Source organism: Colletotrichum higginsianum, chromosome 3 (assembly GCF_001672515.1).
Source record: "Colletotrichum higginsianum IMI 349063 chromosome 3, whole genome shotgun sequence".
NCBI lineage: Eukaryota > Fungi > Ascomycota > Sordariomycetes > Glomerellales > Glomerellaceae > Colletotrichum > Colletotrichum higginsianum.
The window spans coordinates 1,738,693-1,762,850 of NC_030956.1; the positions used below are offsets into that span (position 1 = coordinate 1,738,693).

The 24,158-nt window shown below is 56.4% G+C and overlaps 5 protein-coding genes across 5 annotated transcripts; 2 read left to right on the plus strand and 3 right to left on the minus strand.

Moving 5' to 3' along the window:
- Positions 1-149: 149 nt before the first annotated feature.
- On the plus strand, positions 150-1,562 carry CH63R_04093 (Thiol-specific monooxygenase; the record flags this gene model as incomplete). The annotated part of the gene is made up of 1 exon (XM_018299068.1): positions 150-1,562. One exon carries the CDS (start codon positions 150-152, stop codon positions 1,560-1,562), a length of 1,413 nt encoding a protein of 470 aa, XP_018160314.1.
- Positions 1,563-3,959: 2,397 nt separating this feature from the next.
- Positions 3,960-6,740, plus strand: CH63R_04094 (GAS2 domain-containing protein; the record flags this gene model as incomplete). The annotated part of the gene is made up of 1 exon (XM_018299069.1): positions 3,960-6,740. The coding sequence occupies one exon, from the start codon at positions 3,960-3,962 to the stop codon at positions 6,738-6,740; it is 2,781 nt and encodes a 926-aa protein (XP_018160315.1).
- A 2,100-nt stretch (positions 6,741-8,840) lies between these two features.
- Positions 8,841-11,575, minus strand: CH63R_04095 (Malic enzyme; the record flags this gene model as incomplete). Its single annotated transcript, XM_018299070.1, has 3 exons — positions 8,841-10,067; positions 10,125-10,720; positions 10,828-11,575. 3 exons carry the CDS (start codon positions 11,573-11,575, stop codon positions 8,841-8,843), a joined length of 2,571 nt encoding a protein of 856 aa, XP_018160316.1.
- Positions 11,576-19,168: 7,593 nt separating this feature from the next.
- CH63R_04096 (Transmembrane alpha-helix domain-containing protein) lies at positions 19,169-20,884 on the minus strand (the record flags this gene model as incomplete). Its single annotated transcript, XM_018299071.1, has 1 exon — positions 19,169-20,884. One exon carries the CDS (start codon positions 20,882-20,884, stop codon positions 19,169-19,171), a length of 1,716 nt encoding a protein of 571 aa, XP_018160317.1.
- A 2,224-nt stretch (positions 20,885-23,108) lies between these two features.
- On the minus strand, positions 23,109-24,158 carry CH63R_04097 (uncharacterized protein; the record flags this gene model as incomplete). Its single annotated transcript, XM_018299072.1, has 1 exon — positions 23,109-24,158. One exon carries the CDS (start codon positions 24,156-24,158, stop codon positions 23,109-23,111), a length of 1,050 nt encoding a protein of 349 aa, XP_018160318.1.

Below are 24,158 nucleotides of genomic sequence, written 5' to 3' on the forward strand. Positions count from 1 at the left end.
TACGATGTCCGAAACCGCCCGATTAGGTGATTTGCTGCCGATATAACGCATTCACGTCTCATAGGGCGTGGCATGTCGCTGCATCGCTTTAAGAGCGTCGTTTCGTCTTAGTGACCGGATAGAAAGACATCGATGTGTCTCAGCTCAACATGATGGCTCCGTTCGATGTCAAGAAGATCGCTGTCATCGGCGCCGGGCCGACTGGTCTGGCGGCCGCGAGATACCTCTCGGCACAAGCTGCTTTTGAGTCTGTCACCGTCTTTGAACAGCAGGACGAGGTAGGCGGCGTCTGGAACTACAGCGAGCACCCGACCACATCCCTCCATGTGCCACAAACGGATCCGTTTTGTCCGCAGGACCCTCCGCTTCGGCCTAAGCCTGGCGCGCCTCCCGTATTTCCCACCCCGATGTACGGAACACTCCACGCCAACACCATCAAGACGACGATGAACTACAAAGACGCGCCATTCCCCGAGGATACATGGGTGTTTCCCTCTCGGCAGTCGATTTTCAAATATCTGGTGGAGTACGCCAAGGACGTGCACCATCTCATCAAGTTCTCTCACCAAGTTCAGGCGCTTGACCTGCGGCAGGAGAACGGCAGAGACAAATGGGACCTTGTGGCTGCTTGCACGCTCAGCGGTCGCCGGTTCAGCGACACGTACGATGCGGTGGTTGTCGCCAACGGACACTACGACATCCCCTTCATTCCCGATGTGAAGGGTATAAAGACATTTCACGAGGCTCACCCGTCGGCTATATTGCACTCCAAGAATTACCGCATTCCCGAGCCCTTCAAGGGGAAGAAGGTGATCGTAGTCGGCAATGGGCCGTCGGGGCTAGACATCGCCCGTCAAGTCAGCCCAGTATCAGACAGGGTGTATTTATCTGTACGACACCCGACTCCACCAGACAAGGTCCATCACATTGGCGTGACAGAGGTCCCGCGGATTGTGGAGTTTGTGCCAGAAAAGAGGGCGGTCATTTTCGAGGGCGGGAGGACGGAAGAGGATATCGATGCAGTGATTTACTGCACCGGCTTCTTCTTTAGCTTTCCTTTCCTCACCGATCTCCTTAAGCCGAACGTTTTGACGACCGGCAAAGGCATCCGAGGCCTATACCAGCACCTGTTTCTCATTCGACACCCAACACTTGCCTTTGCCGGGTTACTCATCAAGACTGTGCCGTGGCCCGTGGCCGAGAACCAGGCTGCAGTCCTCGGGGCCGTTTGGTCAAACGGACTGAACTTACCATCCGTCGAAGACCAGGAGAAATGGGAGCTCGACCTCTTCAGAAAACGCGGCGACAAGAACATTCATGTGTTACTTGACGATGGAGACGACGGTCGTCACCTCAACATGCTGCACGATTGGGTGGCGGAGTCAACAAAGAAAGGCAAAGAGCCCCCGTACTGGCACGATGAGCAGTTTTGGGAGCGCGGAGTTTACTGGTCAAGCAAGCAGGAGTTTGAAAAGCGAGGGGGGACTGCGACCACGCTTCGAGAGCTTGGCTTTGTGTATCCCGGGGTCGGGAAATGGAGGCACGCTGCTTCGAAGCTGTAGGCCTTTCTTGAGTGGATAGCGAGCGATCAGCGATCAAGTTTTATTGGTAGATCATTCAGCGAGTCTAGAATCAACTTGAGTTTGCACCGAGATGCGATCAGATACAGGTAAACTTGATTACCAGTGCTCGCCAATCGTGGTGAGACAGTCGCGCAACGTCCAGACACTGTTACTTGGGCCGATGGTGATGGGATGGGCTAGGGCCCTAGGAGCTCCATGAAGCTGTCTACCGAGCTCCGGAAGCTCCACGACCCCTCGTGTTCAATCTAAGAGCTCCGGGGGAAGTAGCCGGATTCGATGTAGCGCGACAAGGGAGCTGGCAGGCGAAATGGCGCCGAGCGCGTTTCCGGGCCAGCAAACAGCGGTTTAATGACGACAGGGGAAACTTCCTCTCCCTCAGGCAATATGAGGAAATGAGCAGAGGGCAGAGGACACAGGCAGGCTCTGGAGTCCGTCGCGTCTGCTTCCCTCGCTGTTTGGATGGTTGAAAATGTAGTGGCGTGTCAAACAACCCAGTCCCAGCAGACTCTCGGAGCCGCACCCGTGTCCGGTGGCAATCAATGGCCCGCAGTGTGTCGGCATTCCGCTTCCTGGGTATTGATTGCGCAGCAGCATGAGGGCAATGTTGCCGCAGTAGGGATGACAATCGCCGGAAGCGATGGAAGCGGCCAAAGGCTGGCGCCGCGCTCTGACAGTCTGCTTGAAGCTTCTTTATTTCCGTCAGCTCGCGCGACCGGCTGACGGCCCACCTAGAGGCTAGGGAGAAAACGTGCTGATGGTTTTCGGAGCTTGGGTATTTTGTCACCATCCGTGTGTGGGCATAAACCACGGCAACTGGGTGAGAACATGCAGGTCTGGCAGGTAAACTATATGCGTCCGAGCGTCCATGTCCATGTCCATGTCGCCAACGTCAATGTCAGTGTCAATGTCGTGCAGCATGTCATCTCATCTGGTGGGGAGAGGAAAGGTGCGAGAGCGACGAACGAGGGGAATCAGGGTAAGGGCTACTAAGAAGGTTAATGTCCGCACTTTAGGCAATTCGATCTGATCAATGCAAAAAGTGGCAAGACATACGACATACGCGTTCAGACACTGGTCTCCTGCTGGTCCAGGCTGCCGAGGGCCAGACGCTGACGGTGGGCGCATCAACACCCAGCAGGGACATCCATCGCAAGGCCGTCATGATGGTTGCGGAAGACGTCAAGATACGGCGGTGGCACCATCTCCCGCAAGGGTGCCCTGGAGTTCCTCAAGGCCACGCAGGATGGAGGCATTGCAGGTTGCAAGGAACAGCCCACCGTAGCTACTGTGCTAGGTGGTTGCCGGAACGCGATCGGCTAACTGGCCTACGGCACAAAGCCATATCGTGAGTCCGTTAGGAAGTCGCGGAAGAGAGCGAGCAGTGTGGAGACGCGACGTGGACAGCTTCCGGTGGCCGAGCTCGATAGTCGTGGTGGTATTATTAGGTGCAGTGTTGGGTGGTTTCCGTTCAAGACAGACAGACATGACTGGGCTGGACAGGCTGGCGCGTTCGTTCTGACAGGGATGTTGCAGGCCCTGCTATTGAACCCAGAACAGCTGCAACTCCACACGAACCGATCAATCCTCGCTAGCCCATGTACCATGAGCACTGGGGCAGGCAGGTACCTCGCCCGCTGCGTCCCGGCCTTCGGGTACCTGGCTGTCCCACTCTCATCCCCCGTACTGGAACTGGAACCAATATCCATCAAATCTCATTAAATCTCCTCTTCCTTTTGACTGCGCCAGACTCCCAATTTCCTTTTACCTGCCCGTCGCTCTTCCTTTGCCCTTCCCGGTATCAGGTGTCAGGCGTCGTCGCGTCAACTTTCGATTCTCCAACCCGCACGAAACATCCTCGTTCTTCCACCGTTCACTACTATCCCCTTCTTACTTTCCTTGAACACAAAGACACAGCCGCCGTACCTAGGTATTCAGCATTCCTACCTGCTCCATCCTCTTTCGTACATATTTACCAACACCTTTCACCAAAACCCCTGCGCTCCCTTGCATCTTCAGGAACCCACGTCGCGCCCTGCTTTCTTTTTCCACCAACATCCCACAGCTACCTTACCATAACGAAAGACAACGCTCTTCTCCGACGGAGCAACTTCGCCTGGGTTTGGCTTCTTTCCCTCGTCGCGACACTCAGGCATCTTGGACAAGAGCGAGAGAGTGAGACACAAGCCAGGAAGCCGAAGGAACTGTAGGCGCCCTTGATTATGATGACGACTGTCAACAAACACCACCGATGATCCCCGATATGGCCATCCCCAACATCGCAGACGTCTTCTTCCCAGGCTCATAGAAGCAAGCCATGCCTGCTTGCTCGACAAACCGAACGCTTATTCGATCCCTGAAATCAACCAACCCAACACCATGACCGATCCCCCACCACCCTTCACGCCCGGCCCGGGTCAGCACCTGCACCCATCCAGGCGCCAGTACCTCCGCTCTGACGAGCACTCGCCCACCCGTACCCGAATCACCGACGACCTGCTGGGCCGTCTGACGCCCATGACCGCCGTTGAAATGCTTCAAACGCCAAGCGCCGAGCTAAAGCACTGCCTTGACAACTCTACTGTTGGTGAACAGGATTTCGCCATGCGCGCCGCCGTGGCCAACCGCAAGATATATGAGTGGCTTGAAGAGCTCTCCAACTGGCCCTGGCCAACCACCGGTGGCTGTATCGGCTTCGAAATGCCGGACTCTAAGACAGGGAGAATAGATGACGCGGGAGTCTCCGATACAGAGTACCTGGGGTGTCTGCCGGCCAAAGACGTGGCTCGGTACGAGCAGCGAGTGCACGGTATTTCTCATGACATGGACGAGCTGCACATTGAAGACATAAAGACTCATGTCATGCACACACACATCATTCCGCTTTCGCGGCCCGGGACACCCATATTGGGTTCGCGGTCTGCTGCGACGACGGTACTCTCTTACAATCGGATGGACGATTTGACGGCTCTTCTCACTGCCGTCATCATCCAAGCACTGCCGAATCTATCCAAGCTGTGTCGGCTGCTGAAAGTCTGGCAGATTCGGCTTTCTATTCTTCATCGGATACCTGGCTTGTTGGCCGGTATCGCAGAGACCGAGTTCGCACTTGATTCTGCGTGGAAAGTGCTCTCGTCTCCGACAGAGACGCCAGTTAACGACGCACCCGGAAACCAAGCGGACGACAACCTCTCCCGTCTCAAACATGCTTTCGTTGTAGTCAGAGGCGTGCTGGAAAAGCAGATTGCCAAAGCCGGCCGCAGTCTTGACTTTATGCTTGACAGTCTGGAGGGGCTGCAAGACACGCTGCCCGACCACTGGCTTGATCGCATGGAGGCCGTTGAGCGGAATTACGCCGAATGGGTAGCTTGTGGCGAACAAAAGATGCGACTAGGAAAGTGGCGCGAAAGGGCTATCGCCGAAGTCAGGCCCGAATCGACTGTGACCTTGGCTCTGCCAGTTGTCCAAGACGATCCAAAGACTGTAACCTTGCCAGTGTCAATTGCCGTTGATCCACCGCAAGAGGAGACACAGCAGACCAGCCTCTCTGACAACTCCGGCGAGGCCACTCCAGATCATTCTGACAGCACAGACGAGGACGACACAATCGAGCTGTCCCCGACACATCCGCCCACCAGCAGTCTCGATGGCTCCAGTGAGGTGCCAAAGCCCAAGCGAACCCCGTTGGCTGAGGTACGAAGCAACAGCGCCAAGAAGACCGGCCTATCCCAGGGCAACAAAGAATCCGTCGTGTCGAAGCTTAGGGCAGTTTTCGAAAACAACGCGAAATCTGAGCCCTCGCCCCCCGCTGATGACGTGGAGAATATGCCTGACACATCAGAATCCGAGGACGAGATCCAGCTCCCTCCTTTGATCCGTCCAGGCCGGCGCGGTAGTGACGCCTCGGAGTCGTCAACAGTCGTCAACGGTCACACCAGCCTGTTAGTAGACGCCTCTAGTGATATGCCTGAGGTCTCAGCATCCCCGCCCCTGCCGCGTCAGAAGCGTGCCGAAGCCCCGGAACGAAAGTCCGCTGTCGACCGCTTCATGAGTATTAGTCCTCCCAGCTCGCCCCCGTTCCGACCCAGCTTCAGAGACCATAGCGTGAGTCCGATGATGAAGCCCCAGGACGAGGGTCTGCTGCCGGCGCTGCCCTTGGAGTCAGCCTATATCGAAGAGGATTATGACCACTCATTTATCAGTGTGGGGACACCGAGAGAGTCCAACGCATCCGACGATCACCTTCGACAGCAAATCAGCGACATCCTAGAGTCCATCCCAGCCAACATTAAGTTGGCCAGGGCCACGCCCAAGGTCGACTTGAACCCCCCGCCGCCGGACCTGCCCGCGAAGCGGCTCAAGAAGCCTTCGCGGGAGGCTATCCGACGCACGGGGTCCAGCATGTCCATGGCGTCTCGAGCATCCTCACGCGCGCCCACGCCGTGGTTGACCCTCGCTCCGGCTTATGCCAAGAACCCCAGACCAAGACGTCCCCAGAGCAGGAATGACATCAGGGTCTACCACCTATCCCGCTCCACTGGCGAAGCTCCCATCAAACTCTCCATCCGCTGTGTCGGCGAGCACGGTGAGCGGGTCATGGTGCGCGTCGGTGGCGGATGGGCCGACCTTGGCGAATATCTCAAGGAGTACGCCACTCATCACGGTCGTCGCTCTGCCGGCCCGTTGGAGACGGCCAAGGTCGAAGTGCAGGACTTGCCGCGCGCTAGCAGCCGCGCCGCCGCAAACTCGAGCCCTCCAAGCCGACCAGCGTCGGCCCTGGAGATGTCCCCGATGACGCCGCTTAACGTCCGAAAGTCTAGGAAGTCTTTTGGCGCAGGCGACGTCTCAGGCCCGTCGGTGCCAAGACTTTTGCCCAACACGCCGGCGGTCCCGCCGATCCCGGACAAGTTTACACCGTCCTCGGAGGATTCCAATCGGTCGCGGTCTAGCTCTCACATCAGCTGGGAGGAAGAGGAGAGCTCATTTCTCGGGCTGGCCGGCCCAACGGGCCGTAAGGTGGAGATGAGTGAAGAAAGCCGGGCGTGGGTGGAGAGCGTCAAGGAGAAGGTGCGTCTCGCTAGCGGCGAGGCGCGCAGGGCCTCTGAATTTGGCGACATGGGCAAGGTCGGGGGCACAAAGCGGCTTTTCCGGAAGGGTTGAAAACAATGGAATGGCGTAAAACGATGCTTGAGGCGCAATCGGTAGGGCGCATTTTTATGGGCGTGGGAATGCCTGCTCGGACGAGACCATTCTACATGATGGACGGACACGTTTTGGGCAAGCTGCTTTACGCAATGCATGGAGTTGGGAGCGTGTCTTTCCCTCTCACGAGGCGAAGCATACCATGAAGGACCATTTGGTTATATCGCCGGGGCTTTGGGAACTTCATCACAACGGCAGAGCATGGCCTGTTTTCACATTTCTTTGTCTCGACCACTTCGCATGGTCCCCACCAGTTATTTTCTTGCTGTCCTCCTCTTCTTACGAATACCCCTTTTCTGTCTTTTTCTACCTTTTTCTCGATGCGTTGCTCGAGCTAGAGCTAAGTAGTTGAAATCAAACAAAAGTTCGCAGCTAGCCAGCAACATGCAGTGACGTCGTCCTAGGCTGGAGGTCACGGGTGTCGTCAAACAGCCGCATGGGAAGGGGCATAGCTTTATCCTCCCCTAGTTTAGGCAGACGAAGAACACTAAGGTACGTTGCCAAGGCGGTCCCTCTCAAGGTCGCACAGGTACACAATATGAAGAAAAACGGTAAAAAAAACACGGTATAAGTGTTATGCCCAACACTAGCAGACGAAGAACACCGGTGTTTGATTCACCCCTGTCCCGCCCTAACACCCATGGACATCAGCATGCATACACTCCGCGCGACCCTCCCCCGACTGGACGGTGTGCCGTGTAATCAAGCTTCGCCCGAAGGAGGGTGAGGGTGTAGGTTCGTCGGCGATGGCCAGGGTCGCAATCCCCGGTTCCCAATACACTAACCAGGCCGAGCATGGCCCGTCCTACGTCCACCGTCGTCCCAGTCGGCGGCGCGTGGAGAGGGAGCTTGGGGGGGGGGTTCGTAGATGAAACCCCGAAGCCGCCCCGAACGTCGGTGCTTGGCGCATAACCATCCGAAGTCCTTTTTCGGCGCAGCTTTATAAGACAAACGAACTCAAACAAACAGCACAAAACGCGATGAAGATGGGTATTACGCGGGTTGGTGTACTATGTACGTTTGTAGAGGGCACATCATGGTTGGTGCTCATGAACATCTCTCGCGACCTCCTCCCACGAACACCGTGGAACCTCCGTCCGTTACCGACTGATAACCTTATTGAGCCGAGGGGAGCTTGAGATTATCTATCACCCCCCCCCCCCCCCCACCTGGTTTGGGAGAGAACATGAGCGAGACCGAAGGCACACCCCTCCCTCCCTATGTCTTGTTGCTGCTGCTGCTGCTGCTGCTGCTATTGCATTGTCTTGTTTTCGATTCTCTAGCGCATCCTCTCGGCCCGGGTTTTGTTCGTCGTTTGTCTCACAAGTCAGGAGAATAGAAAGGCAGTCACTACGAATCGCGGCAGGAAAACTCTCATCCGACAGGTGCTGCGCATGCGCCCTTCTACCCAGTCTAGCCTAGACCAAGAGAGAGAGCTTGACACACACCCCCCGCCTTCTCCCAACAGGTTCCGAGCTTTCCCCAACACACTTCAGACAACGGTTCGCCAGTTGGAGACGGAAAATTTGGGGGAGGGAGCTGGGGAACTGGGTGGGGGTCGTCCCATGCGGGGACAGGAATTTGGGGAATCTACGAAGCTTCCTACTTCCCCTTACCGCAACGGGAGAGAGGGGCTTGTCCTGCCGTTCCCGATGCAATCGAAACAGCCAAGGAAGGCATTCACTTTATTCAGAGTTCCAGACATCAAGCACACGCCGTGACCAATGGAGGCATAAATCTATTTCTATGTCGCGTTTCCATAACCATTAGATTACGCGTCCCCCCACATCTAAGCTATAACGATATGCCGGGAATCAAAGACCGACGCGACCATGCGCTCGGTAACGGTGGCATGGGGGCGTCCTGGTGTAAAAAGGGTTGTCGTCCTTTTAGTGACGGTGAAATGTAATCCCTTCGCTCATATTTCGGGATCATGAAAGCAAGGCCCCTGATGCCTACCCCAACGCCGAAAACCAAACCCGCTGAGAACATCTCAGGTATACCTTGTCCAGGCCTTTTGGTCCGTACATCCAACTCAATCTGTCCTTTGAACACATTCTAGATACGGCTCTTCTCGGAGAAGCTGATGGGGTCGTAGATGCGCTCCTTGATCCAGGCGTCGAGAGCAACGTCACCCCATTCCTCCCACTCGACCCACTGGGATTCGGGCAACGTGGAGACGCCGTCGCGGCGGGCCGACTTCATCACCTCGCGGGCGACAATGATGCTTGCGTCACGCACACGCTCAATGCGGGGGTAGATGAGACCCTTGTGGATCTCGTCGGCGTTGAGGGACGCGGCGAGGGCGGCGGCCGAGGTGTAAACCATGTCGTCCGTGACCTTGGAGGCCTTGGCGAGGATGGCGCCGAGACCCAGTCCAGGGAAGACGTAAACGTTGTTGCCCTGGTTGGGGTGGTAGGTGATGGCCTGGCCATCGGGGGTCTTCATGGTAAAGGGGGAGAAGGGTGATCCCGAGGCGAAGATTGCGGTGCCGTCGGTCCACTGCACGGCCTGCTCGAAGGTGCACTCGGCCTTGGTGAGAGGGTTGCTGAGAGGGAAGAGGATGGGGCGGCGGCCGAGACCACCAGAGTCGACAGAGGCCTTGAGGGCGCGGACAACAGACTCGGTGAAGACGCCGAAGGTGGCGGTAAGGCCGACAAGCGCAGTGGGCTTGACGTACTCAATCACCTCCTCGAGCGTGCGGAACTGGTGGCCGTTGTTGTCGGTACGGGCAAAGTACTTCTTGTGTTCGGCGAGCTTGTCGCCGCGGTCCTTAGTGACGAGGCCCTTGGTGTCGACAAGCCAGAACTTGTCCCTGGCCACCTGCTCGCTGAGGCCGCGCTTGGTGTAGTACTCGACGAGCTGCTTGGCGACACCGACACCAGCGGAGCCGGCACCCATGAAGACGAGGCGCTGCTCCTCAAGAGGAACACCCGAGAGCTCGACGGCGTTAATGTATCCGGCGAGGACGACGGCGCCGGTGCCTTGAATGTCATCGTTGAAGCAGCGGTACTTGTTGCGGTAGCGGTCGAGGTAGTTGAAGGCCTTCTCGGACTCAAAATCCTCGAACTGGACCGTCATATTAGGATAGACCTCGGTGGCGGCCTCCATGAACTCGTCCATGAACGCCTGCTGCTCCGCCACGGACACGCGCTTGGAACGGATGCCAAGGTAAAAGGGATCCTTCAGGTTGGTCTCGTTGTTGGTGCCGGTGTCGAGGACAATGGGCAGAGTGTTCTCGGGGTGGATGCCGGCGGCGCCGGTGTACAGTGCAAGCTTACCGATCTATAGGGGGGGTTAGCTGCTTGGTCTCGCGACATACAATGACGGCGAGGCACTTACCGAGATACCAACACCGTTGACGCCGAGGTCGCCGAGACCCAGAATACGGGAGCCGTCCGTGACGACGCAGATCTGGGGGTTGGGGTAGGGCCAGTTGCGGAGCATGGTGCGGATGGACTTTCGCTGCTTAATCGAAATGTACAGGGCCTCGGGGCGGGTGTAGAGGGTCGAGTACTGCAGGCAGACGTCGCCGATGGTGGGGGTGTAGACGAGGGGCATGAGCTCGCGGATGTTGTCCATGAGCAGGCGGTAGAAGAGATCAAAGTTTTGGGCCTTGAGCGACGACAGGTAGAGGTACTTGTCGACGTCGGTCTGGCGGGTGTTGATCATCTTCATGGCCCGCTGGCACTGCGTCTGGAGGCTCTCCATGGTGTGGGGGATGAGACCGGTGAGATTCCTGGTGACGCGCTCTTCGGGGGTGAAAGACAGGCCTGATTCGACCATGGCGGTTAGCTGTGACGAGGTGTGGATGGGGGCACGAGGCAGAAGTCGAAGAGGGAGACGACACACGCGTCGTGAGAGTAGAGAAGCCATGCGGGGTAAGGTGAAGGACTCAGAACAGTGTTGGGTAGGGGGATGGAGGAAAAGAAGGGAGGCTATATAGAAGGGTGGAAGTGAAGGGATACGGCATGTTGGGGAAGCCAATGCGTGCAGTAGGTTCAGTGCAAGTGGAGTATAGCGCAGAGGCTGCGATTCAACTCACCTTTGTTCCAGAGGGGCTCGCGCAGGATCTGGTAGGCGGTGGCCTGGGTCTTGGGCACGTACTCGGTGGTACGGTATTGCTGGACCTCGCCAAAGGTGTTCTGGGAGTATCCGCGGTGCTGATCAAGGGAGGCCATTCTCATCTTCTCCTCAATGGCGTTGATGTCAACAGAAGACATGGGATTGAAGTCAGTCATCCTGCGACTGGACATGGACATGCGCTTGTTAGATATAGAAGAGCGGGAAGAGCGGATAGAAGCGACGGACGATGGCGACGGTGAGGCGGACCGGGGCGTAGAGATGTCTGAGGAGCTGGCTGAACTGAAGGGATACGACGCCATTGACATTACCGGCGCATGTGTCGGTGGGAGATGTGCGGAGAAGAAAGAGGAGGCGAGAGTGGGCGACGGGACGAGGCAATTAGTAGTCGTTGGAGCTCCGGGGCGAAGCAGACGAGCGTGAGGAGTACGGATAGTGGTGGTGTAATGGGACCGACCGAGACTTGTTGTTAGTCGTTGATGAGGAGTAGGACTCGAAGGAGCGGACTTCGGGGAAGGCGCAGGAGAGTAATTTAGAGTGTGGTGAGAGCGTGGAGCAGCAAGAGTCGCATTGGATGGACCAACAGAGGAGAAGTGCGTCGTGTTCCCTGCAACTGGATCGCGGACGAGGAAAAGTCGGTTTAAAACCTTGTGAACAGGTCGGGTTCGCGATGGAGGCGTGCCCAGCCAGGTACCTCGACTTATACCCATGTGGACGGAGTATCTGGGAATGATAGGGAGAAGGGGGGTTTCAACGCGGTTTCAAGAAGGAGGGATGGCAGCAAGATCAGGCTCCGAGGTACCGGGTACTTTGGGGAAGGCTGGGGGCGAGAGACGGGCGGACGAGGAACGATAATCGGGATGGGATGGCGCACTCTGAAGTCTGGATGGCGGGAGCAAGGGAGCGCGCGGGTGGGTGTGCGAGAACGTTTGCGCGAGGAGCCCCAAGGTTCGAATCGAAATGCAGTTGTGTGATGTACCTTCACGGTCTCGAGGAGAAGGAAGACCAACCCGTATCCTACCCAAATTGGGGGTCTAAGAGGGTGTGTGTGTGTGGCAGGGTGTGCGGCGTGGGGCTCGGGAGACTGGGGGTCGTAGTTGAACCGGGGGCTTGGTGTGGAGGGTGGGAGAAGACGGAAGCCAGACCCGATCCCAGGAATTGGTAATTTCTTTTTTTCCTCGTTGATGGTCGTTTTCCGTGCCCAGTTTTGGCTGAGTTGGAGAAGGCCGAGTGGAAATTTCTTGAGTTGGAGTAAGGTCCACGGACAGCTCTGGGCGATGCGACAGGTCGTGCTGGAACCTCGACTAGGGGTTCAGTCGAAAGGGGGCGTCGGTGAGTTGACGGGAAGCACGGCAAGGTGAGTACCTGGTGACGCCGGGACGGAGTATCCGGCGTGTTCCAAGCCGGGGGGGAGGTGAGTCGCACTAGCAAACGGGTGATTAGTATACTACTGCCTAGGAGGCAGAGTACTCTCTGTCAGTGAAAGGCCCGTTTCCATCAGCTCACAATGGCGGAGTCTGTACTTCGTAAATAATGCGATGCTTGTTTACACCGGACCGAACATGGGATTGGAAGCTGAGGAACGGCGAAAGAGATGTAGCAAGGCGGGTCATCCACACAAGGGGCATCATATCGTACCTGTCGTAAACCTAAGCAGGAGGCTCGCAGTGGAGGTCAAAGTCCGTTCACGGTCCGTCCACCTGGATACGTCGGATGAGGTGAGCTGACGGAATCTGGAAGGTTGACGTGGGATGTCAAGCCAGCCTAAGCAACGGCGGTCCAGCCCAGCTTGTTTTGTCTGCCGGCCGGTGAGTGGGGTCGGGCTCTCCGCGAAGGAGGTAAGGTATCTATCTAGGTAGCGGTAGATAGAGGTAGGTAGATCCGTTGGTAGATTAGTACTTTGCAAAAGGCCGTGGAGTACTTTCTTTTCAAGGTGACAGGAAATGATTCAATTGTGTCGGTTCCAAAAAACATGTCTCGGTCAATCCCAACTAATGGCGACAAAAACAAACCGGGACGACTCTCGACGGCAAGTGCGTGACTGCTATTTCTAGAGGGCGTCCCTGCCGTGTCTACCGGAAGCCCCCTCCGACCACCGGATCGGTCTCGCCTTACTCCGATGTGCAAATTATGAGGCGACTCAAAGAAGGAAAGAACACTCGAAGGGGGGATAACAAAAAAAATACACAAAAAAGGAGCGATCCGGGAGGCTTCGTCGTTGCTAATCGGCCCTGCTCCCCCGACAATTGTTTGCTTGATTCTCTCCACATTGTCCACTTGGACTTTCTTCGTTGGCCCCCTGTCCGGTCCTACGTATCCTCCTCTCCCGGGGAGTCCTGGATTTCTTTTCCCCTTGCGGCCCTCAACCGAGAAGCAACTTCACTCACACACGCATACACACACTTCACAAATTGTCAACACAACCTCGAACCCGACAGCTGCCACTTGGGTGTATTTGTCTTCGCCGTCTTGCACCTGCATCTAGGAACCTAAATAGCGGCTAGTTTTACCCCAAAGGACCGTTGCTGGCATGCCGTTTTGTTGGGAGTCGGCGCCTCCAACCGGTGAGAATGCGCGAAGTCAGCATAAACCCCTGGGAATTCCCCCGACAAATACGGCACAATGTGTCTACTGTCGGCACTTCAGTCCAAAGGTCGTCAGTCATGCAGCCCAATGTACGTTGTCGTCGCCCTCGCACCCTTGACCCTGTCGCGCCTTGCAGCTGCATCCCGTCTCCTTCTCGTCCCCTCTCTACCTCCTCGAACCCACCAACAGTCCTCTGTAATGTGCGAAGTACCTACAATGCCTCGCTAGCATAGTAGCAACTGTTCACTCTGCTTTTCTCGTGTGGTGGAACATTTCGTTCGTGCCCCCCATCTTCGCTGGCCGGACATCTGACCGACGCTAGCTCTTCCGAGCAATGATTCGTCCGGGCTCCTTCGACCTACCTGCAACCCCGGCGCCCGACGGTCCCCGGGACGGTCACGGAGCTGCGTTGCCACCTTCAGGCTCCCCCAACCTTCCCCTCCGGATGCACAAGATTGCTGCTTGACCAATACCTTTCATGTCGCCGTCCTCATCTGTTCTGGCTGACCATCTCAGCGTAGAAATGGGACAGGCGGCAGCAAGCAACGGCCGATGTATGTAATCTTTCAAGTACGTCGCAGCTGACTTCCATCGTCTGTCAGAAGAAAGGGGCCGCAATGTCGGCACGTCGGATGTTCAAACGTGAGCAACAACACAGCAGGAGAAAATCTTCAACATTCGGCCAATGACAACAGCCATGATTGCTGGCCGACGCCCTCTTCAGGCTAGCAGTTTCTGCCCCTGCGTCCCGGACCGTTGTCCTCCAGAGCTGGGCGTCGGTGGGCCGTGTCGGAGTGTGTTGCACTGCTGGGCTGCCCTGGGCGGGTCTCCGGCCGTCCACAGTCTGTTGGGTCCGGGTCAGCCATCGGAATTCTGATCCCTGCTGTCTTGCAACGCGACGGTGTGCCTGCAGGTACCCAAGTAAGTACCTTGCCTCTTGGCATTTTCCGGGCCCCTTCTGGAATCTGGCTGAACATTTTACAGCTTGAAAAGACCACACTCGATGGATGCCCTGTATCTGTATCGTGATACGGATACAGAAGCACGAACGCCCCGTAGCTTATTGGGACAACGGTCTGTCAGACGATTGCAGCCCCTTTAAGCCCCATTTGACTTTCAGAAAATAAGAATGTCATGGTCGGCGATATCCCGCGGCTGGACACCTAAGGAACTCGTGTTCAACCCCTGATTCGGCGCCGTTTGTTGCCCACCATCTTCCTACAACGCTTACGGCATGGTGGGCCAAAGGCCCCCGAATCTCCAAATCATCGAGATCAGAAAAGGGAATGAACAAAATTTGAGAACGACAAGCACGAGACATCTGCATGGGCTGGGCGGCATGACTCTCCCTACAAGCCCTCAAACTCGACAGACTCCCGACTTTGCCCGATCCCTCCACAGGGGGTTCCGCTCTAGCGGCAAGCCATGAGAGCGCAGATCCACAGCACACGCCGACGGCAGACCCACCAGTACCGAAAGCCAGGCCCTGGCTCCAGAGTTTTCACACACCCTTGCCAGCCTTTGGCTCTCCCAGCCGGGCTCCCTCTCGACTGCACCTCCTCTTCCCCGTTCTCCGTCTCCTGGTCGACGCAGGGCCTCCTCCAGCGTCTCTACATCCTACACCCGCCGCCTCCACCAGTCTCAAACACGAAGCTGCTTGCAAGTCACAGTTTCGGCCGGTTTGAAGCACGGCAAATTATGCCCAAGTGCCCTTCCTAGCTTTAACACTGGGCCTGCTGTGGACAGCACTTTGGATCGAAACTTCGGACGAAACCACGTTGAAAGGGCGACGTCTGTGTTGCAACGCCTCGACCAAGTTCATAGTACTTGAGCTGATGCATGCCGTTCGTCTCGGCGCTATGCCAACTTCAGTTGGTTGCTGCATGTCTAGGTGATGGCTCGGAGCGATTCGGGCGTGCGCCTGCATCGTGGAGGTCCGTCGGAGAGTATTGATGTCCAAAGACTTTTGAGTTGAACTCTTTTTTTTCCTTTTGTTGGTTTTACCTCTTGGCTCAAGACGAACAATATGTACAATCACCAGCTTCCATCTCATCACTCACATTGGACGAGAAGCCCGAGTTTGGTCCGCCATGTCGCCATCAACTCCTACTCATTCGCCCGAGACACCCCCATGGTAACAGTAGCTGGCTTATCGTGATTCACCCCAGACTCCCACACGTGCTGAGACAACCTTCTTCACCCGCGATTCCCTCCTGGGACTTGGCGAACTTGGCGTCTGGACAAGGACACTGCCAAGCTTCTTGTCAACAACCATCAGACGCGTCAACCTTAACCCAACACTTTCCCTTTTCATTCTCACCGCTTTGACCACGCCGTACACCTGATGGGGCACCTGGCGCCGATGGCAATTGACATTACCTAACATTACCTAATGGCCTTGCTCTCGCGCATTCCAGCAGTAGCAGTAAACAGCAGTGAACGAGACATTGCTGACATACTCGCCATGTTTCACTCACGGCTCTGAGGGGGGAAGCATTCCTTGCGAGATCCATCATCGTCAGCTACACGGGTAAACGCCGGTCTCGGGGTCGATTGTCGTGTCGCGCAAATGTCAGCCATCCCGCATGAACCAGACCGGCGTTGCTAACCGGCTCCACCGGCGGCTCTTTCGAGCTAAGGTTAGAGCTTCAACCCGGCTCCGGCCCCGCATGGAGCTAAGGGACGGGGGGCATCGCACCCCGCACAATGCAACTCTGGGCTGTCACGGTTCCGACAAGCTCCGTTGGTCTCCGTAACTCGGAACCGTTTTCGACTGGCGCGCGCCAATCCGGTTTTTTGTTCGGGGTTTCTCACCCCTTCTTTCTCTCTTTTTCGACACCTCTACCCCAGTTTCCATTTTTCGGGCACCAACGAGATGCCGCCAGATGCAAGATCGAGTCGAGATTGCTGTTCTTGATTGGGTCTATGCAACTGCAAGCTCGCGCATCTGGGGAAGTCCCTCGGACATTGCCCGAGTCCGCAATAGGATTATGAACAGTCTTCGTGACAGTTCGCGCCCTCGTCCAGTTCCCCCTCACCACCACGACAATTTGCCCCACGATCAAGGGCAGAAGTCGGCGAGGGAGGGGAGGCGCCTGTCAGGGCTTCCGAGTCTTTCCGAGTTGCCAAAACTACTCGTGGAGCTCCTCATGGATGACAAGGAGTATGACGAGTCGATAGGCGTCGTAAGCCGTAGCCTATGAGGGCATCGAATCGCACAAACTCCTTGATGTAAAAATTGGCTGCGCTGCTCATAATGATAAAGAGTTTGCTCCTCGATCCGCTTGACAGCCCCTGAGTCGTCACATGGGTGCGATATCGGCCTGGCCGGGAGGCCAATGAACTTACACGGTCCCTGCTTCCCCCGAGTTCTTACAACTTATGTAATCTGATTTTCCAACATTGCAATCACAACGACTTGCGTCTCACGCTGTAGGGACATTGCCTTCGTTTGCGGTTGCGATTGTGCTCCGAGGGTAGAGGTTTGTTCGGTAGAAAAAACGGTGTTGGTGCTGCCGTCTGCGGTCGTGATGCGTAGCAAAGATTCAGACAAAACCTCTGACTGCGTAGTGGTCTAACTCGTCACAGGGGACTCAATATTCTCGTCCCTCAGTTTCAAGAAAGCAGCCTGCAGGGCCGAGAACCGCCCGCGTGACTGCAGTGTACCGAGATGTATCAAGGTCACTAATTTCTTCGATAGAGCAATGTCCTCCTAGCGAAAGTGCCAGCTGGGTGTCGTGCCAGACCTGGTCATCAAGATATCTGATTCCCTCTGTAACTACGCGCTGCGTTCCGTCAGAGGCGCATGAATGTGGCTGCGGGTGGTATTAATAGCCTTGTCGACAATGACGGGATAGCCAGGCTTGGACAAATTGCTTCCGGCATGTTTTCAAATAATTCTCTGGCTCCGGCCGAGGTGGCTGTACATATCCTCCGTCACGGAGATATACCTCGGTGCCAATAACTCATTGGTCCAGTCTTTCCGCTCTGAGTGTCGGGCCGGTATATTGGATATCGTCGTCGAACCCCGTCATAACAAAGTCGCAGGTGGGGACGAAAGTCGGGACCGGACCATCATCGTTGGGTGCAGCACCTCCGCCCCGTGTTTTTCGGGATCTGCCCGGGGCTGCTCCGTACAATGTGAGATGCGGTTATGTCGATGCCGGGTTGAAACTCTCTGACGGGAAGTCGCTGGGCACCATCCGTGGGTCCTTGAACACTGATTCCTGTCTGCATTGAGTCGCACCGAGCGTGTTTGCACATGGCGACACGAGGAGCCGACTCGTTGTCGCGGAAGCTGACATGCGTCGTAAAAACGTCACTTATTGGTTTTGGGTCCACGACCTCAGGCTACAGCGATGGAGGTCTACAGCAGTGAATGGGGCCCTCAAGGGGGGGGCACGCTGGTCGGCCAAAGGGACTCTGGTCCCGCCACATCGTTCGTACAGTCGTTGAGAGGCCGCCACCCTCGGTCTGGACTCACGAAGCGGCTCGAGGAACATATGAGGGATTGGAAACACTCGCTAGCTCTTATTTGTGCTATCTAAGATGCGGTTGGTCGGAAGGTAGAGCTGCCGGTAGGCTTCTAGCAAGTGATTGATGTCGTTCACGCCGTCGGCCTGTCCCTGGCCATAGGGCTCAGTCGGTGAGCCAAACACTGTCCGCGGCCATCTCTCCATGTCGGTGCTCGGTCTCAAAGCAGAACGCAAGTCGTAGACATTCACCTTAAAAGGATCTAGGTCTTGCTTGACGAACACCTAGTTTGCCGAATGGGCATCAAAGGGCCTCGCATCGTTCGCATTGGCATGTCGACTTGGTCGCACACAGGGCAACCCCTTCTTGGAGACCCCGTCCAATGTGATTTGGCGTCGGCCAAAGCAGCCAAACGACTCCAGTGCGGGTGGGTGTTGTGATCACTGCGAAGGGTTGCTCACACGAGCAACTTGAAGAACTTTGCGTTTGTTCAAGTTTGCAGGCCAAACAAGACCGGGCCTCCTCGACTGGTTTATCGTGACTGTTGCCCATTTCTTCCAGTTTCGGCAGTTTCAAGGCGGTTAGCGACTACATTGTTACTGCGAATGGTAATCAATGGGCGGCGTAACATGCCGAGAGCTTACGAAGATGGAAGGAGACTGGTACTGTCATAAATCGTTGATTAGAACTGTTCTAAGTATAGAGTTATGTCTAGGTGAAGATACATCCGAGTCAAAGCCGCATGGCCATATGAGCTGTGGTTTGTTCTCCCCTGCCTGGCTCGCCAAGCATCTGATTAAATCGGATGTCGTGTGTTTGGATACCCCTATTATCCTTAGAGTATCCCCTGGGGATGCGGGCCAACTAACTGGCTTGCGTCCATCCTGCCGTTGTGGTGCGAGGCATGTCTGAGGTGTACCGTTCTGAGTTGGATTCACCTGCTCGTAAATAGAAGTTGCGCCGTCGGCGCCCAACATTGGAGGGCATCTGGAACTAGCTGTAAAAGAGTCATGAGGGCTGGAGCATGCAGTTTTGTGTCATAGACACAATACACACAGATGGATGCAACGGAAGTCGTGACGAATTGTCTTCCGACTTGTATAAATGGGATGTGAAGCAAAGGTAGGCGGACCTTCACGTGGGTATCATTGAGTTTCCTCAGCCCCTCCGCCCAGGGGGTATCTAGGCCTTTGTGTCTTTTTGATCATGAAGATCATGGCTGTCGTCAACGCCTGGGCGTAGTGTTACCGTGGTCGAATCGACTGCATCTCATATGCCTGCCACCCGGCGGCATCCGATGGGCCGGTTTGCCGATCGCTTCGTCCGGCGGGCGCCATGTTCATCAGGTCGTGGAAGCTCCCCAACACCTTGTCTTCCCGTTCACGTTGATACTTCTCCGCCCCCGGAGAAAAGCCACCAAGCATTTTGTCCTCATGCCCACCCTCGAAGGTATCAGGGCCGTGGTGGTACGCTCCGAGCTCCGCAGTAGGGGCTCCGAGCATCTTGGCTTCGTGGCTCTGCGCAAAGGTGTCGGGACCATGCTGGAAGGCACCCAGCTCGGCGTGGGGGGCCGGTATGGACGCCGGTACCGGTTGCGTCTCAGGACTGATATCAAAGGTTTCCGGCCCATGATGAAAATCGCCGAGTTCATGCTGACGTCTAGGTACATCCCGCACGGCCACTTCCAGCTCGTGTGCGCTCGGAAGCGGGTCTGGATCGTTTAGGTTTGTTGTAGAGTTGGCTTGTGACGAATCGTTTGTTGAGAACCCAAAGCGTGATATTGATTCAAATGACGGGCTGGGCGCGGCTGGCGCAAACTCGTTGTGTATGCTGGGGTGGTCGAACTGATGGCGAGGCACCGTCGCAGGCACGGCGAGCCCGCTCACCGACACATTTTGCGGCCACGACCGGAGGCTGCGGGACTCGGACGGAGACGAGGCGGTAACAGGGACCGGATAGCTCATTGTCGATGGTGACCCTCCTCCACCCCTAACCGGGTAACTCATGGTCGCGGAAGACCTTCCGGAATATCCGGGATAGCTTGCATCGGCGGGCTGTACCCCGTAGGGCAGTGCGTAGCTCCCGCCTGCCGGAGACTCGGCTGCCAGAGACTCGGTCGCTGAGGAAGATCCCATCCCGGGGCTACCGCTGTTCTTCGCCTCCACTTCGCTATACTGGGCCGTAGCAGGTCGTTGGCGGCGCCACCAAAAGAAGGCGATAGCTCCGATCAAGCCCACGACCCCTATCGCAACCCCGACGCCTATCCCCGCCCCGGCGGCAGGAGAGATGCCCACAGAAGTTGACATTGGGGTAACAGTAGGTGTGCTCGCTGCGCCGGCGGATGCGGTCGGGGTCGTCGGGGTAGATGTAGTTCTCGCGGTCGAGGTCGTCAAAGCAGCAGAGAGTGTCGCCGAGTTCGTGCTCACCGCCACGTTGCCTGAGTAAATCGTCGAGTAAGCTCCATCGTTAACGGCGCTGACGCTCGACATGACCCAGTGCTGCGCAGGCTGCGTCTCCGTCACGCCTGCCAAGCCCTCGACGTCCTTGTTCATAAACAAATTGGCCTTGGGGTGTACATCGAGCACGTAGCTGGTCCCGTTGGCGACGTTGACAAACTTGTATTCCTCGGGCTTTCCATTCCATGTCGTTATCTCCCAGATCTGAGAGTCGTCAACGGACGACTCCTGTAGGCACGCCACGGTAGCGCCGACAGCGGGCTCTTTTGCATCGTAGCACACCCCCAGCTGCTGCTTCACACCGGCCTGGTCGAGACGCATGAGATAGCGACCTTTGACGTCGCCGAATGGTTGAAACTGCCAGGCGGCGGCGGCGTCGTCGGCGATGGGATGGACTCGCAGGCCAACATCTCGAAGGCTGAGGTTGAGGGTGAAGGGTCCGGTGCTATTGTCGACGCGCGTCTCCGAGAGGCGGTACCACGCATTCGGGTCTAGTTCCGCCATCGTGGGTGCGGTCGCGGCCTCGTGGTTGTCTTCGAGTCTGAGTCTGAGTCGTCGTCGGTCGGTGACAGGGCTGAAGAAGGGGGGGGGGGGGGGGGGGGGGTGACGACAACGGACAGATTGAACGCCGGGTTCCGCTGCAGAGAGGACGGGTAATGTTTTTTTGACCATTCCCTGGCCTGCGACCGCATGGTTGCCCTGGATCCTATTGAAATGACATCGCAGGGGGGGGTTGTTGCGGGCCCATATGCCGCGCGCCGTGGAGACGCTGGAGAACTCGTGGGCGGATCAGGGCCAGCCAGATTCAGAAAATGCCTAACAGTACAGAGTATTGCCAAGAGCAATCAAAGTCCCAGGAAATGAATGCAGCGACGGGGGTTGGAGGGAGGCGCTGTCAAGCGCGTGGCGAGGGGCCAAGCTGGACGTGCAGTACTGTAATAATAGAAAGTCACACACGACAGGGGGGGAGACGAGCGAGACCCAGATCCAGGGGCTTGGGGTCCGCGGTGTGGTTCGATCTCTCGCAATCCATTCGACAACGCGGGACATTGCTACCACGGGTTGGTGACGATTCGCTGTCGAGCGACCCAGACGCGCGAGGCGCGCTCAACATCATCTGCTTCTATTTGTTAACTGGTGTTACCTATGTTCTGTTGGGTTGGCTCGGCGCTTACGCTGAGTGTTTCTTTGGCTTGTAGCGTTGTCCGTTATGGCGTCGTCATGAAGCGCCCCGATCTGAGGTGTGTATACCCATAAGGCGAGCAACAATACAGGCATTCTGCTGTGGACGAAGTAAAAAGAACTGCGAATGATGCAGTCGCCGGGGCTGTACTTCGAAGGAAGCGTAGGATTGTCGATCGCTCAATAGTGGAGAGCGGGAGAGACGAATCGGCACGTCAAGCACTTTAGCTTGATCGCACGATTGCGCCCCAAAAGACCGGTCCTTGGTCCTAACTCCTGACAACGAGGTTGAATGGGGGTGGCGGGTAAGGCGTAATCCATCTTGCTGGCATCTCATCTGGCATCTGTGTGGCCACTGGCAACCGACTTTGTCCACCGTCCCGTACTTAGCCGCTCAAAATTCTCCTAAACGGCTGCCTGCTGACGAACCCCTGGAAGTCGCCATGGCTGGTGGGCTGTTGTTATTTCATGTACTGGCTCGTCGCTCTTGTCTGGGGGGGCGTTCAACAGTGAGGATTCCTACGGGGCCGGTTCCGATGTACTCGTCGCCCCCATTTTTTACGAATTGGACTTGACGTCGTGCAGCTGGTTTGGACGACGAGAGGAACGGCCGGGCCATGCATTTGAAGCCTCAGCTAGAGCCACAAACATGAGCAACTGGCAGCCACTCACAACTGTCATTAAAACAACAGGATTCTTACCTTTAGAGTAAGCTTTAGCAGTCTCTAGGCCAGAAAGAAAATGGACTTCGGGTTCGTTCCCATTTTCGTGATCGACGTTTTTGTCTTCGCTCTATGCCTGACCGTCACGTTGATGAAATGCCAAACACAACATCGTCGTGGTCTACGACGGGACAGAAAGGCAGCAGTACGTATTCTCGAAGCTATGTGTACTCCAAGTCAGTCGATACCGCTGAAGAATGGTGAAGGGGGAGGGGGGGTTGTACTTATGAAGGAGATAGTACACGGTTAATGAACTCGAACGTTGTGACGCGGCGGCATGTTTAGGCTTTGATTCGATTCGACTCGACTTGAACCGATGCCGATTTTCTGGTCGCTCGTTCGGGCCAAGAGATGGCTGCCAGAGTACATCGTAACCTTTTCCCACCCTCTTGATTAGGGTGACCATGGGGGTTCACTTGTTCGCAGCTTTAACATACACAATATTTTTGCGACTCCCGGAACTTATTTCGGGCGCTGCAAGTTTGAAGAGCTGGTCAGCCGACATGAAACCATATGGATGATGACGATGATGCTTGGTAGATGTTGTCGGGGCCTCTCACTGCCTGACATTATGCAGTGTACCTACCTAGGTATCTTAAGTGTGCGTTCCGCACGGCCCCCCCGATCTCCACCTCCCGGATCGGGCATTGTCAAGGGCAGATGCTCCGGGGCAGTCCTGGTTGGACCTCACGGGGAATTACAACAATGCTTCAAGTCTTTGTATTCCGATTCATTCTCACCTCGAATTTAAACTTATGTGACAACGTTAACTGCGCAATACAATACTCCAGGATCTATTATCAAATAGACATGACCCCGAAAACCTAGACCTCCGTCGAGGACCCCGGTTCCTTGGCCGAAAGTCTCCACGATGCACACCCACCGTTACTGGCCCAGAAGACGCCTCCGGTGGTGATGCTCGTAGTGGATCGCAGCTCACCTGGAGATCTGCACTGTCTGCGGTTACCCCCAGACTTGAAGATGTAGCACGTCCTGGTGAGGATATGGTACAGGCTGCCGCCGCAGTCGGACGTCGTCTGGCATGCGATGCAGCAGCCCTCGGGGCTACTCGCGCGGCGCTCCTCGCGGGTGGTGAGCCAGCTGTGCACAGCTTCGACGAAGTACGACCGCGGCTGGCCGCGGTAGGCCTGCAGGTTGTTGGCTTGGCAGGCCTCGTAGATGGTCTGCGTGGGGTTGGCGGCGACGTCAGTGACTGTGGAAGTCTGTGTGGTCGTCGTTGTAACAGTGGTCTGCACGGTTGGTCCGGGGAGTGTGGTGGTCGTGGTGGCGGCCCAGGTAGCCGTGATAGTTGTCGTGGTGGTCGTGAAGATGCGGACGACCTTCTCGCAGACAACCGCCTGCGGCCAGAGGAAGGGCCTGGCTATGAATTTTCCTTCCTCGTCGACACTGAGACTGAAGCTGTTCTCGCCATCTCCCTGTTCGGCTTGAGCTTCATCTATGGTGTCCTTGAGGGCGGAGGCACCGCCCGCTCTGGCAACGACGGAGGCAAGGGGAGTAAACCTCGCCGGGGCCCGGACAGTAGCGGTAGTGACAGATGAGACGTGCGTAGTCGTAGTGACGGTTGACGTAGTTGTTGCAACAGCCTTGTCGGAGATGGTGGGTGTGACGGTCACGGTGCTGGTCGTTGGCGTGGTGTAGGTGTACTCGGTGACGGGAAACGTGTATGAGTAAAGGCGGGAGAATGTCGGAACGCTGCCGCGCCACGACGGACCGAAGTCCGTGTAGCAGCCTTGCGCTCCAGTCACAGTTCTGGGAGGGCTCTGGGAGAGTTGAAGCTCCCGGGCAGCATCCTCAGCATGGACAAGCCGTGCCATTAAGGCGATGGCCGCCAAAAGGATCTTGCTGAAAGGCAT